This window comes from Balaenoptera acutorostrata, chromosome 4, assembly GCF_949987535.1.
Source record: "Balaenoptera acutorostrata chromosome 4, mBalAcu1.1, whole genome shotgun sequence".
NCBI lineage: Eukaryota > Metazoa > Chordata > Mammalia > Artiodactyla > Balaenopteridae > Balaenoptera > Balaenoptera acutorostrata.
Window position 1 is genome coordinate 91247333 of NC_080067.1, and position 14507 is coordinate 91261839.

The window sequence follows — 14507 nt, forward strand, 5'->3', positions numbered from 1 at the left end:
GGCGGGGAATGAATCCTAGGAAAGAGAGTCGCTCCACAGATGGGCAGTTGGGCCAAGCGTTTCAGCTACACTGTGAGAGTGAATTCACATAGATGTATGGACCCACGTTATGTGTCCATACTCAGCTCTGTAACCATGAATTTCAGGATAAGTGTCAACTTGTCACAGCCAGCAGATTTATTTAAGGAAACTGAGACTAGTTCAGTTCTGGATCAAGAAGCCAGTCTCGCAACTCCCAGGCAAATGCTCTCTCCACTTCGCCATGTTCTGGAGGCTGGAGCATGGCCTTGGAGGCAGCAGGCCCCGGTGTGAGTCTCAACATCACTAACAGCTGAGGGACCTTCCGCAAGTCCTTACCTTTCTCACTAAGCCTTAACATCTTCATCTAAAAACGGGGGTGAAAATAATCCTATCTATCTCATGAGGTTGTTTAACGGATTGGATGTACTAGTAGCTCATGCCCATGGATGAGGATCATCACAGCTAGGGACCTGGTATTTGCAAACACACCTCTGCCTTCTCAGGACTGTTTCCTGAGGCCCCCATACAGGCATGGAAGAGGCATACCTGATCTCAACTTCTTGATTTCATTCCTCTTTACCCTTGATTGGGGTAGTTTTCCACAATTGTTTCTAGTATTTTTAAAAACTCAAATCACCATGTTACACAGAAAGGCATCTCTCATTGCCTCAGAGGACTGAGCTTACCTCAGGACACCCCAGGGGTGAGCACAGAGGAAGTTGTAGTAGCAGATGTCCTGGTTACCAGTGACATTGACTATCTGTAAAACCAAGAGTGAGAAGAAGAGATGCTGTTTTCCTCCACCCCCTGAGCCTGAAACCACAAAAAGTGGACAGTGCTCACGGCGATCAACTGCCAGTGATTTACAGCGTAACCAGTGCTCCTTCTCAGCAGGGGATGGGTCATTCTCTTCAGCCTTTACACAGTATAGACACATTTCCTTTAAATGCTGCCATCTTGCTTCGAATTGAAATATTCTGTGTCCCTCATTATGTGGCCTCACGGCAGAATGCAACTGAGTATGTTTCCTTTGTTCTCATTATAAAAGGATTTTGAGAAGATGCTAACATTGGGACCTGCCTATTAGGACGGTCATGGTACATCCTATTTTCTAGATGAATCCTGGGAGGGTAAGGAGCTGTTCCGTCCTCTGTGTGGAAATGATAACCACAGGGCAGGTGGACATAAGGAGATGTGTGATCAGTTTTCCATAGTTATCACTATCGCTATCATTAAGAACCTTCCTAGATCACAGCATAGCTGTATCTCCTGACAGAGCACCAAAGTATTCAGAGAATATTTAGATTATAAATGGTGGTGCTCAAACCTTATAAAGTCCTCATCCTCATCACGTATTAAGTATGGAATTGGTGAAATATTATTAAACTCCTGGCTCTCAGACTTGGCTGTACTCTGGAATCACTGGGAGTTTTATCAATACTGATGCCTGATTCCACTCTGATCTCACTGGTGTGGGGTACAGCTTGGACACTGGGATTTTTAAAAGTCCCCCAGGGCTTCCCTGGTGGCGCAGTGGTTGAGAATCTGCCTGCCAATGCAGGGGACACGGGTTCGAGCCCTGGTCTGGGAAGATCCCACATGCCGCGGAGCAACTAGGCCCGTGAGCCACAATTACTGAGCCTGCGCGTCTGGAGCCTGTGCTCCGCAACAAGAGAGGCCGCGACAGTGAGAGGCCCGCGCATCGCGATGAAGAGTGGCCCCCGCTTGCCGCAACTAGAGAAAGCCCTTGCACAGAAACGAAGACCCAACACAGCCATAAATAAATAAATAAATAAATTTAAAATAAATGTGATTTGAATAAAATATTTAAAAAAAAAAAAAAAGTCCCCCAGATGATTTTAGTGCAATGTTTGAGAACCATTGCATTAGAAACACCTTTAGCCTGGTGCTATTCTAAATGGGCTTTTTCATGTGTAATAGATCCCAGGTGAGATCACTTAAGTGACCTGGACCCTAGGGTTCTGTGAAGGTGCAGTGGGGATTCTCAAGCTATTTTAATTATTGTTTTTGTTTGTTTGTTTATTTTATATTTTCTTTTAATATTTCATTAGTTTTGTGAAGCTGCTTTTACTTTTACAAAACATATTTACCCTCAATGACAGGACACAGGCTAAATTAGACATCAGGTTTCTTTGTTTTGGTCTGGAACTTTACTCATCATCCCATGATGATCAAAAGTTCAGGCTGGTAAAAAATAGACATAGTTGATAGATACCAAGACTAAATGAGTGCAAGGTAATAATTTCAGATTGGTAGTCAAAATAATACAAGAGGTCTGTGATAAAACAATTGGGAACTAGATTTAAAGGTCAAAGATGAACCAGTGGAGAAATCCAGTGGGAACCCAAATGGGGAATTAATTCTTGGACGGAGCTCAAGTTATACCTTTCTCTGTAAGTCTCAGCAAAGATCTTTCCCTGCAGTATGAAAGGTGGGATTTTGGAGTTCGGGGCAGCACTTACTGTCTGGTAGGTGATAACCAGCTGGATCACAGGCAGCGCATAAAACACAGCAATGGTAACGATGTTCCTACGCAGGTAGAAAGAACCAGAAATGGTTATTTCCAAAATAACAATGCAAACTTTGCCCTTTTTTTTTTTTTAAAAAAAGAATCTTTCCACCCCATAACTCCCTAGTTAACTCACAAAAGCAATTAGAAACTGATTATGTGATTCCTGTTTCTCCAATCTTCCTCTCATACAATTACTTGTAAAACAGTGTAAATAATACTTGCTTCTGGTTTAACCAATTATTAATGAGGGCCTATCTATTTAGGATATTGTTAGATTAAAAGTGATCAGAGAGGGACTTCCCTGGTGGTGCAGTGGTTAAGAATCCGCCTGCCAATGCAGGGCACACAGGTTTGATCCCTGGTCCGGGAAGATCCCACATGCTGCAGAGCAACGAAGCCCGTGTGCCACAACTACTGAGCCTGCGCTCTAGAGCTTGCGATCCACAACTGCTGAGCCCGCGTGCCACAACTACTGAAGCCCATGCGCCTAGAGCCTGTGCTCCGCAACAAGAGAAGCCCACCACAGTGAGAAGCCTGCACACCGCAATGAAGAGTAGCCCCTGCTCGACGCAACTAGAGAAAGCCTGCGCACAGCAACAAAGACCCAACGCGACCAAAAATAAATAAATTTAAAAAATAAAAATAAAAATAAGTTGTGACTTAAAAAAAATTAAAAAAAACAGTGATCCGAGAGTAGGTAATGGGTGATGGATCTCACAAAGGGATGTGGCTCTTTTAGATATCTCTTAGTTCCAAAATGATGGTCCTACTGTGGAATTCCATGTGGTCCCCACTGGCCCTTGTTTTCCTCTAGTATCTGTATCCCAGTAAAAGGGTATCCTTCCAGAAAAAAGAATGGGAAGGGCTATCACAAGTGTCAGCTGGGGGTTTCTGAGAGGAAGGAGGGGACCCTGCCAGGCACCTCAGACTCTCTGCTTGGAGGGAGACTGCATCTGTGTCTGACCATCGCAGGTCTATTTATCATTGGCTGATGGTATCATCTTCACTCAGGGTGGCTTCCAGCTACGATGAGATGCTCTAGGCATCTCATCCCTCTAATCACTGGCCCTTCCAAGAGCAAGTCCTGGTGAGGAGAAGAGGGAAGGTGGTGACATTAATGTTATCGTTACTGTATTTTCCTAGAAAAGGATTTAGTATCTCCCTATGGGATTCCACTACTGTTCTTATTTAATACTTTGTATTTATTTAATTTAGGGCTGGTTGCCTTTGGTAGTTCATTTTTGTCTTTCCTATCGAATGTGGTATGAATCCTTTAAACACCTATACCTGTGCCTCATTAAACACTGAAACCTGTGACTTGATTCACTTATATGAATCTCGTAAGTGATTGTGGCTTTTACAAAGAAAACTTTAATTTTACTAAAGAGAACCATAGCCCTCCTGGTCATCTACTCACCAAAAATAAATGTTATATTTTTTGCTGACAATTCTTCGGTCCTTCCTGGACAGATCTGACAGGTAAAGGAACATCTGGGATGCCAAATAAAAAGAGAATGCAAAACTGTACTTGGATTTCTTGCATAAAATATAAAGGAGAGCTTTACACATATCAATTCAATCACTCACTAGGGATTAAAATGATTTAACAAGACTTTTCTTTTAATTTTGCTTTTCCCAGGATGCCTTTAAAAATCCTAGTATTTCCCTTGGCTTTAGGGAAATTGGCTGATGTGGGAAACATATTGGGAGTCTTGAATGCTTCTTAAATCTCAAGAATTGGTTTCCCAGTTTTCAGAGATGCCCATTGTGTGATTCTTGAATTAGAGGTTGAAACGGTATGATTCACCTTTGTGTCCCTTACTGGATACAACACAATGTGATACATACAAGCCAGAAAGAAATGATCTTTTACTCCTGAAGGATTTTATGTATACAACCAGGGAGTTTTTCCAAGTACACCCTTCAAATGAATCTTTTCTCCCATTTGGTTGGATCCCTTCCTCATTTTTGTCCACGGTCAGCCACTTCAGACCCTGAGAGCGTTTTAGCGCTCTGTTTTCTTTACTGCTTTCACTTTCTCCCTCCGGAGAGAAGTGTTAATTAACCAAGTATTGCTTTTAGTATGTAGCTAAGTCTTATCTAAAAAGCCCCCCTGAACATATATACACTACCAGATGTAAAATAGCTAGCTAGTGGGAAGCAGCTGCATAGCACAGGGAGATCAGCTCAGTGCTTTGTGACCACCTAGAGGGGTGGGATAGGGAGGGTGGGAGGGAGGCACAAGAGGGAAGGGATATGGGGATATATGTATACGTATAGCTGATTCACTTTGTTATACAGCAGAAACTAACACACCATTGTAAAGCAATTATACCCCAATAAAGATGTTTAAAAAATAAATAAATAAATAAAAATAAAAAAATAAAAAGCTCCCTGAGAAATTTGACTCCCCCTGAAGAAAAATATATATATATAAAGGAAATTGAGGTATTGCTGAAGTTGTATTTGGCTCCTGAACTTTTCGCCCTCTCGAAGAGCACCACCAGGCCGAAGTACCTTGGTCCGGATGACGTTCTTATCGCTCTCAATGTCTGGCATGGTGTCGAAGTCACTCTCCTCCACGGAGCTGTCCGTGTCTGACTGGCACGGCTGTCTGCCATTGGAGGAGGACATTTGCCTGCCAGGACTGGAGCTTGACTCATCTGAAACAGAGGAGACTCATCTGCCTTCCCAAGCCGAGAGGAACCCATGGAGCCCATCTTTCTCTGCAAAAAGCACAGTGCCGACTCATTCCTGAAAACGTTGTGTTGGTAAAAACCAACTCCTTACCCACAGCACATGTTCTTTCTCTCAATTCCTCCTCAATGGACTTCTAATTTTCCTCTCCTCCTATTTTTATATTTAAATCATCTCTTTCTAGGGCTGAATACATAATATAAAGGCATCTGCTCTGTTAACTATTTGGATGCAAAAATAATATTATGCTTATATTTCATGTTTCATATTTTTAAATATAAGCATAAATGTATAAACATACACATGCACGTAATTATGTATAGCCTCTACCACATGTACGTGTAAGTACCCACATGTCCAGCAGCTATACATTTCTCGTGGATAAAAGTATTTGTACACCGAAATCCCCCACATGCCGTACCTATGATTATGTAATGGAAACAACATTCTCAGGAAGAAGAATCCTTGTGTTCCTGTGAATGTTTCCCAGAGCAGATGGGAATTTGCGCAGCCTAATGAGCACATGAGCAGAGCCTACCGTCTGCTTTATTTCTTCTATTCAGATGGTTAAAAAAAAAACAAAACCCTGTTCTTGCAGAGCCAGAAATAAGTCTCCGGCACTGAGCCCACATGCTTCTCAAAGTTACAGAATAACAGGGCAGGCATACAGGATCCCCAGCCCCTCTACGCTGACAGCTTAAGGCGCACCATTCACAGGCCCGCAAGCATCATGGAAGTGTGTGGAAGCGTCAATGCACGCCGACTCTAACAAGACAGGGATCAGAATTCTGTCCCCTTCAGGCCACTGAGCGAGCCCTGGGGGTTGCCATGTGAATGACTGGGTGGCAGTGAGCAGGTCATTTATGCAGTTAGCCCAAATGGAAGATCGTTAGGCTTCAGCCGTGTTCACCTGCTGCACAGCCTCAGTCTTCTGATCGCCCTTACTCCACTGAAACCTGAGAATGAAACAACGGGTCAATTGATGTGGGGCTCCCTGACGTCAGACTCTTGATGCGTCTTTCATGCCCTAAACTCAGGCTGGGTACGAAAAAATCCCCAAGGGAGTTGGTGGCAACCATAGAAAATTCTGCTCAAGTGTGGCTAGCAGACCCAAGAAACGGATCAATAGAACCAGAGAAAATTAGAGCTGGAAGGAACCTTCCAGATCATCCAGCCAATTCATCTTATAAATAAAAGATAATCTTATACGATGACCGCCTTGCCCACTCTCACAGTTATTAGTGGCTTGAGGGCTCCTTGTATCCTGTTCTTTGGAGAATCAGGAAACACTTCCATGAATGGACTCATTGTAGGAAATACCTATTGCCCCATAATTGCTTTCTTCAGGGGTGCTGGCAGCAATGGGATGTGACACCGACGTATTTCCAGAGCCTGTTAAAAAGAAAAGCAAAGAGGCAAACACTTTATGTCCAGTTGCCAAAATGAAAGAACATAACTCTAAATAGTTTGATTTTCTTTTCACTCTAATATAGGAGCCTGCAGGCCAATTTTATGATCTGCAGACCAAATCTAGCCTGCCACCCATTTTTGTATGGCCCTTAAACTAAAAATGGTTTTAAATTTTTTAAATGGTCAGGGAAAAATCAGAAGACGAAGAGTATTTTATGGCAGGTAAAATTATAAATTTCAGTATTTATATATGACGTTCTACTGAAACACAGCCACTCGTTGAGTATGTCTATGGCTGCTTTTGGCTACAATGGCAGAGTGGAGCAGTTGCAACAGAGACTACATGGCCCGCAGAGCCTAAAACATTTACCATTTGGCACTTTACAGAAGAAACGTTGCTGATTCCTGCCTGACAGTATTGCAGAATCACAAGAACAAAGGAGCATGGGTCCTGGAATCACTGTGAGGAAGGCCACCACTGAACATAAACACCAGAAATAAACCTCTGTGATTAAGGCGCTATAGTTCGGAGGTTTATTTGTCACAGTCATTAACAGTACCCTAACTATAGGCAGGATGAGCCCTGACAGGATGGAAATTACTGCACTCCTTGGAGCAAAAAATAATGACAACATGAACTAAGGATGTGCAGGAATATGGGTTATTTGGGGGATAGTTCAGAGGTAGAATAGGCGTGTCTGTTGCCAAATGGTTGCGGGCAGTGAGAGAAAAACATTCTCTAAGATGACGCGCCTCAGACTTTTCCAAATATTACATGTGCAAATAGTAAGCAAAGAATGATACTAAAGTCATAAACCCCAGAATTTTTGGCATTTTCTGTTCCTGGGAAGCCCCCTGGCATGGGAAGTAGACATGTGCGTCGGAGAACGCTTGAGTTCTGCTGCAGCGGGGGGTTGAAATGGTCTGTAGGAGGCAAAGGGTTTTCGTGTGTGTAATCAAAAGAGAAAAAAATGCAAAAACTAAAGTCAAAGCAAGTGAGCAAACAAAAACAATCACTGTTTTGTCAGGCGACAACTTCACTAAAAAGAAAAAGCCAGCTGTGTAGGTTTGTTCAGACTTTGATGATTTCTGCACTCTGCCTCGCAATCGAGCAGGACCTGGTTTCGATGTAGTCGCTAGTTCTTTTCACCCCGAGGCAACCACAACAACAATGGTTCTGTGATGGACAAGAGCATCGAGATTTTCATGAGCAGTGCACTTGTTTCAAATCTGTGCACTTCCATATGCACAATTAAATAGGAGATTGGTCAACACGGGATAACGGTATTCTGTTAACGTTTCTAATGTCTAAGACCTTCTTAGAATGCAAAAACCGAAGCATTACCTCCCAAACTTCAAACATGATGGATGCGCCCAGAAGGCAAGCCATATTTCTATTTAACTGTATGGCATTTAGAAAGCAGAATTAAACACAAAATATCAGTTTATAGGACAGACCAAGATGTTCTGGCTGGGAATAAGCAAACATATAAAGTTGTGAATGAGCTCATCTTAATGAGGAAACTTGTTCTGGTATGTTTTTCTCTGCGCGCGAGCCCTTTGCCATCTGTCTGCTTTACTAACTTAGAATAGGATATGCTTGCATGCTTGCCTTTTATATTAATTGCTCCATGTGAGGAGAAAAACTTCATTTCATTTTGAGCATGCTTGGCTCCTTCAGCGACGTCACATTTATAATTGTCCTGCCCCCTTCCGTCTCCAGACTCAGGAGGTTGGAAGCGGAAGAGGGAGTCAGCAATGCTGTGAACTAGCTGCCATGAGATTTCATTTTTATGCCAGTTGGCTACCTATCCCAACGGGTGTCAGGCTGTATCTCAAAAGTTGAGGAGAAAATGAAGAAAACCACTAATCTTTGCAGAAGGATGTAAAAGTAAAATTCCTCTAGAAGAAAAAACTGGGCAGGCAAAGTCAAGGACGTTGGGAAAAAGCAGAGTAGAGAGTCAGGACTAGAGTCTGAGACCCGTTGCCACAGAGCCTGAGGATGGCCTGTGCTCCCTGACCCCTCTGAACTCAGCACGCTGCTTGTCTTATCCCTTCCAGGCCCTGCTCTTTGCTGGGAGGCTGATTCAGTAATCGCTCCATCCAGGGAAGGATCTGATTGGCCATTTGGTTCTTAAATCTGCAAACTTGGCAAGTTCACCAAGCTCCCTCACTTGAGAAAGTACCCTCCTCTTAGGCTGCACCCAGGTTCATGGTGACAGCTCATGTGGTCCCAGAGGCCTGTGAGTCACGTTTCATCTGTCTCTCTTTCAAGGTGGTAACTGAATTTCTGTATAGGCTCTTTAACAATGATGTGAAGTGTGGGTTTTTTCCACTGATAGAGCCACTGGAGGACGTGTTTTTAGAACACAGAGCCTTGCCCAGTGCCCCTCAGATTACCGCAGAGGCCCCTGTCCTAAGTGCTAAGTGAGGAATAGAGAATACAGTGTCCATCCATTCACACCACAGTAGTAAAGTCCCTTCACAGCCTGAAGCTGCTCTTTACCAACACTATTTCCATTTCACCTGGGCTCCAGGCTCTTATCTCCTTCTTTATCCCATGAAGTATGAAAGAACTTCCTTTGCTTTTTAGTTTAGTTGGAGCCAACGTCAACATTTTTCAAACACAGCTTTAAAAACTGCAGGCAAATCAAAGAAAAACACATGCAGGGGAGCCGACAGATTTTCCAAATGCAGCCTTCCTATCGTTACATAACTAAAACAGAGCTGCCGACAGTTTAGCAAATTGTAGGGATCTGGCTCCATTTCCTCCATCTCAGGCATACCTAGGGTGAAAGCATCAGGCCAAGTTCCTCAGATATCTAGCTCCACGTTGATTGCGGCAGACAACATGCCAAATCTAGTGGGGTCCCCTTTCTCAAACGCTGCTCCTAGCATTTATTCTAGGCACTAGCCACCAGGGCACTTCCTTTAGCTCTAAGCTCCATTAAATTTCTTGTAGCCCCCGTGGGCACACTGATACTGGCCCTTGGGAGACAAAGACATTTCTGTACCCTTGCTCCTCTCTAAAGGTTCCTCCCTTGAAGCTTTCACATTAGCTTTCAGATAAGGTCCCTCACTTGCCTCTGTCTCTTGCTACAGGCTGGTTTCTCCGTGCTCTGTTTCATATGATTAAGAGTCACTAACTGGTTCCTCCCTAGGGTAGAGCTTATCTTCTCTGCTCTTGTTTGAAGAACCTAGGTCTTGTCTCACCAGTGGCCATGTGCCATCTTTCCCCGTAGCCTCTCAGCATTACATAGGTTCCTTACTTCCTCCTGATTTCAAAGCCCTTTGTGGTGAACATTCCTATTTCCTACTTCCTAACTAAGCTGGGAATTTGTTTGGGTATCCTCCCTCACCTGTGCCTGGCAGCCCATATTTTTAAGTCAGTGATTCTCGGTTGGGGGTAGGGGTGGGGGGAACGTTTTGCTCCCAAGAGGACGTTTGACAATGTCTGGGCATAACTTTAGTTGTCACAGGGAGGGAGTGTATTACTGAATTCTAGTAGGTTGAGGTGAAGGATGCGGTTAAACATCCTATAATGTACAGGGCAGCTCCCAACAACAAAGAATCATCTGGCTGTAATGTCAATAATGTTGAGTTTGAGAAACCCTGGTCCTAGAAAAAGATGACCGCACCCTAATTCTATAAGCAGGCTTGATTGATCTGTAAGTAAATAGATTCCTTTGCAGTGACTGGTTTAGCAACAAGTATATGATCCTCTCTAGGCCAGTGAAACATGAGAGAAGTTGCTAGGTGCTTCTGAAACAGTCCTTCCTTCTGGACACTGTCAGGTGAGGACCCATCTCACTACCAGCTCTGGGGGCAAAGCAGAGTCAAGGGAATGGCAGGAAAAAGGACCAGAGCCACTGGACTCAGTGAATCCTGAAGCCCACCCTTCTGCTCAACTTCCAGGGAGAGGAGACACTCTTTATTGTTTAGGTATGTTTGAGATAAACTTTGCTGTTACCTGCAGCCACATGAATCCAACGGATGCATCTTTATTTATTTATTTTTTTGGTCACTCATTCATTTCTGCTTGTTATCTGAAGGGTACCTCTAGCTCTTAGCTGATTTTCAGAGCCTTCTTGATCTTGGACAGTGATTTGGCTCAAGTCCCAGCTCTGTCCACCAGTGCTTCACTGTTCAGGAGACCCTTCTGAATACGAAATTCCTTTAATTGTCATTGCAGTGATAAAATGACTTCACTCATACGATAAAAATAACAGAGCGTCCATTCACAGAGCACCTATCGGATCCAACCAACCAGGCTTTCTAAGTTCGACTAGGCCTAAATAAGAGCAAAACCTGGAGAGCATCAGAGGGAAAAGGCTGAGATCCAGAGAGAAGACATTTCATTTTAACATTTTATGAATAAAATAGAAAGTAGTGCTTAGCATTTTAAAGATACTAGAGCAGGTGTTCTTTTATATTCCTTTACATTGGCTGTTGAATATTATTAAAACCAATTGCCTGGATGCCTGGAAAAATAGACACGTTGACATTAAGGAAGACAAAAGTCAAAGGAAGGCAGGAGAAGCAGACCTCTAGCAGAGGGAGAGATACTTCTGCTGGGTGGGATAGGGAGTCGCTTTGTGTCTTTTAACTGTAGAAAACACAGAACTAAACATCTGCTGCATACCTACTGTACAGCACAGGGAACTCTACTCAATGCTCTGCGGTGACCTAAATAGGAAGGAGATCCAAAAAAAGAGGGGATATATGTATAAGTATAGCTGATTCACTTTGCTGTACAGTAGAAACTAACACAACATTGTAAAACAACTACACTCCAATAAAAATTAGAAAAAAAATCTGCTGCATGTGACTTAAAAATCAAGTCTCACTCCATCATTCCTTTTCCAAGTGATCATTCTATGCCAAATAGCTTGTGAGCACTGAGTAACTCATGCTGATTTAGGCTTTTTAAAAAATAGGACACTTACAAAAGGTGCAAACTTCCAGTTATAAAATATAAATAAGTCCTGGGGATGTAATGTACAACATGGTGACTAGAGTTAATAATACTGTATTGTATATTTGAAAATTGCTAAAAGAATAGATCTTAAAAGTTCTCATCACAAGAAAAAAAAGTATAACTATGTGTGGGGATAGATGTTAATTAGATTTCTAGTGGTGAGCATTTTGCAATATATACAAATATAGAATCATGTTGTACACCCAAAACTTATACGATGTTATATGTCAATTATATCTCAAGTTTTAAAAATAAGGACATTTAATTTTTTTTTTAAAGATATGATAAAAAGATCAAGCAACTGAATTCCTTTGTTCAAATCCTCAGAGTGGAGGAAAGGGCATATTACAACGGTTGGATAATCAATTACGCTGGATTTCCCAAAGTTATAATACTCTATTATACTTGCTAGTCTCAAATACTTCAGTTTTCTAGATCCTTGAACAAAAAAACCCTCTATCTCAATTTGGGAAAAGTAAGCTCTGTATTAGATTTGACACAATAAATTCTTACTGTTGTTCACAAGTCAGCTCTGTGATAAGACATATGAACAATTTATGTCCTAGAAAAGATTAAACTTTTTAAAAAGATGAATTGCTGACAAATGGGCTGTGGACAACTACAAGGAACTCTCCGAACAGAGGCTCTTAGTGTGAGCTCCGTAAATTATCAAGTGCGTAAATTGGTTCTCACTGGCTCTGCTTTCTGTAGAAAGACTGCAGATTAGACCACTCTGTGTGTGTCTGTTGGGGGGTAGGAATCAATAGAGGGTTTGGGAAATCACAAAAGTCAGAGAGACAAAAGTACCAAATGGAATGTTGCCACATACTTGACATCAGTTTGAATTGAAACCAGGGATTTTTCTTACCGTCATTGGAACCAAAGCTTCCATCAATGGACTTTCTCTGATACCTGCAAACAAGCACATACACATGCTCTTAAGACCGCAAAAACTTCAGCATTTTCCATTTGTTCCCTATAGACTCTGTTGCAGATTTGTCTGCTAGGATCTCTTAAAAATGGGCCTTTGCACGGAGCAACTGGGCCCGTGAGCCACAATTACTGAGCCTGCGCGTCTGGAGCCTGTGCTCCACAACAAGAGAGGCCGCGATGGTGAGAGGCCCACGCACCGCGATGAAGAGTGGTCCCCACTTGCCGCAACTAGAGAAAGCCCTCGCACAGAAACGAAGACTCAACACAGTCATAAATAAATAAATAAATAAATAAAAGAACGTGAATTTCTTTAAAAAAAATAAATAAATAAATAAAAATAAAAATGGGCCTTTGGATGTGCGGAAATTGGAACTCTGATGCATTGCCGGTGGGACTATAAAATGGAGCAGCCACTTGGAAAAACCATTTGACAGTTCCTTAAAAAGTTAAACCTAGAGACACAATATGACCCAGCAATTCCACACCTAGGCACATACAGGCATACATATATTAAATTCATCAATTTATTTCCATATTCATTTATTTTCAGATAATTCACATGCCATAAAATTCACCCTTTAATGTGCACAATTCAATGAATTTTAGTATGTTCACAGAGTTGTGCAACCATCACTATTTTCTAGTTCCAGAACATTGTCATCGTCACCCAAAGAAATCTCAAACCATAGCAGTTACTGCTCATTCTCTACTCCCAGCAGCCCTTGGCAATCACTAATCTACTCTCTGTCTCTATAAATTTGCCTATTCTGGACATTTCATATAAATGGAATTGTATTGCATGTGGTCTCCTTGTCTTCTTTCACTTAGCATAATGCTTTCAAGGTTCATCTATGTGGTAGCATGAATGAATACTTCAGTCTTTTTATGGCTGAATAATATTCCATCGTATGGATATATACCATGCTTAATTTATTTGTTTACACTTGATATACATTTTGATTGTTTCCGCTTTTTAGCTATCATGAATAACACTGCTATGAATATTTGTGTACAAGTTTTTGTGTGGATATATGTGTTAAATTCTCTTGGGTATGACCTAGGAATGGAAGTGCTGAGTATGAGGTAACTCTGTGTTTAACATTTTTTTCTAAACTGTTTTCTACTGCAGCTCTATAGCAGGAACTAAATATTTTACATTCCTACTAGCAATGTACAAGGTTCTAATTTCCCCACATCCTTGCCAACTCTCGTTATTTTCATTTAAAAAATTTTATTATAGCCATCCTAGTGGATATGAAGTGATATCTCATTGTAGTTTTTTTTTTTTTTTACTAAATTGGTTTTGTCTGCCCAGGGAATTTTCTCTTTTTTTTTTTTTTTTTAATATTTTATTTATTTATTTATTTATGGCTGTGTTGGGTCCTCGTTTCCGTGCGAGGGCTTTCTCCAGTTGCGGCAAGCGGGGGCCACTCTTCATCGCGGTGCGTGGGCCTCTCACTATCGCGGCCTCTCTTGTTGCCGAGCACAGGCTCCGGACGCGCAGGCTCAGTAATTGTGTGGCTCACGGGCCCAGCCGCTCCGCAGCATGTGGGATCCTCCCAGACCAGGGCGCGAACCCGTGTCCCCTGCACTGGCAGGCAGACTCTCAACCACTGCGCCACCAGGGAAGCCCCCTCATTGTAGTTTTGATTTGCATTTCCCTGATGGCTAATGTTGTTGAACATCTTTTCACATGCTTATTGGCCATTTGCATATTTCTTTGGAGAAACATCTATTCAATTTAAAAAATGCCTATTTTTAAATGGGGATATTTTTCTTTTTATCTTTGGGTTGTAAGAATTCTTTACATAGTTTGGATACTAGACTCTTACTGGATATATGATTTACAAACATTTTCTCCAGTTTTGTGTATTGTATTTTCACTTCCTTGATAATGTCCTTTAAAAACACAAAAGTTTTAATTTTGATGAAGTC

The 14507-nt window shown here is 42.0% G+C and overlaps 1 protein-coding gene across 4 annotated transcripts in view; it reads right to left on the reverse strand.

Annotated features, from left to right (window-relative positions):
- SIDT1 (SID1 transmembrane family member 1) overlaps positions 1 to 14507 on the reverse strand; it is a 92998-nt gene that overhangs the window by 27104 nt on the left and 51387 nt on the right. For all 4 annotated transcript variants that reach the window (XM_057546052.1, XM_057546050.1, XM_057546053.1 and 1 more), the window contains 6 exons: positions 12508 to 12551; positions 6572 to 6643; positions 5072 to 5217; positions 3972 to 4045; positions 2505 to 2571; positions 708 to 781 (listed from right to left, as the gene is read on the reverse strand). In XM_057546052.1, coding sequence (XP_057402035.1) covers positions 708 to 781; positions 2505 to 2571; positions 3972 to 4045; positions 5072 to 5217; positions 6572 to 6643; positions 12508 to 12551 — 477 coding nt within the window. The remainder of the gene's footprint in view (positions 1 to 707; positions 782 to 2504; positions 2572 to 3971; positions 4046 to 5071; positions 5218 to 6571; positions 6644 to 12507; positions 12552 to 14507) is intronic.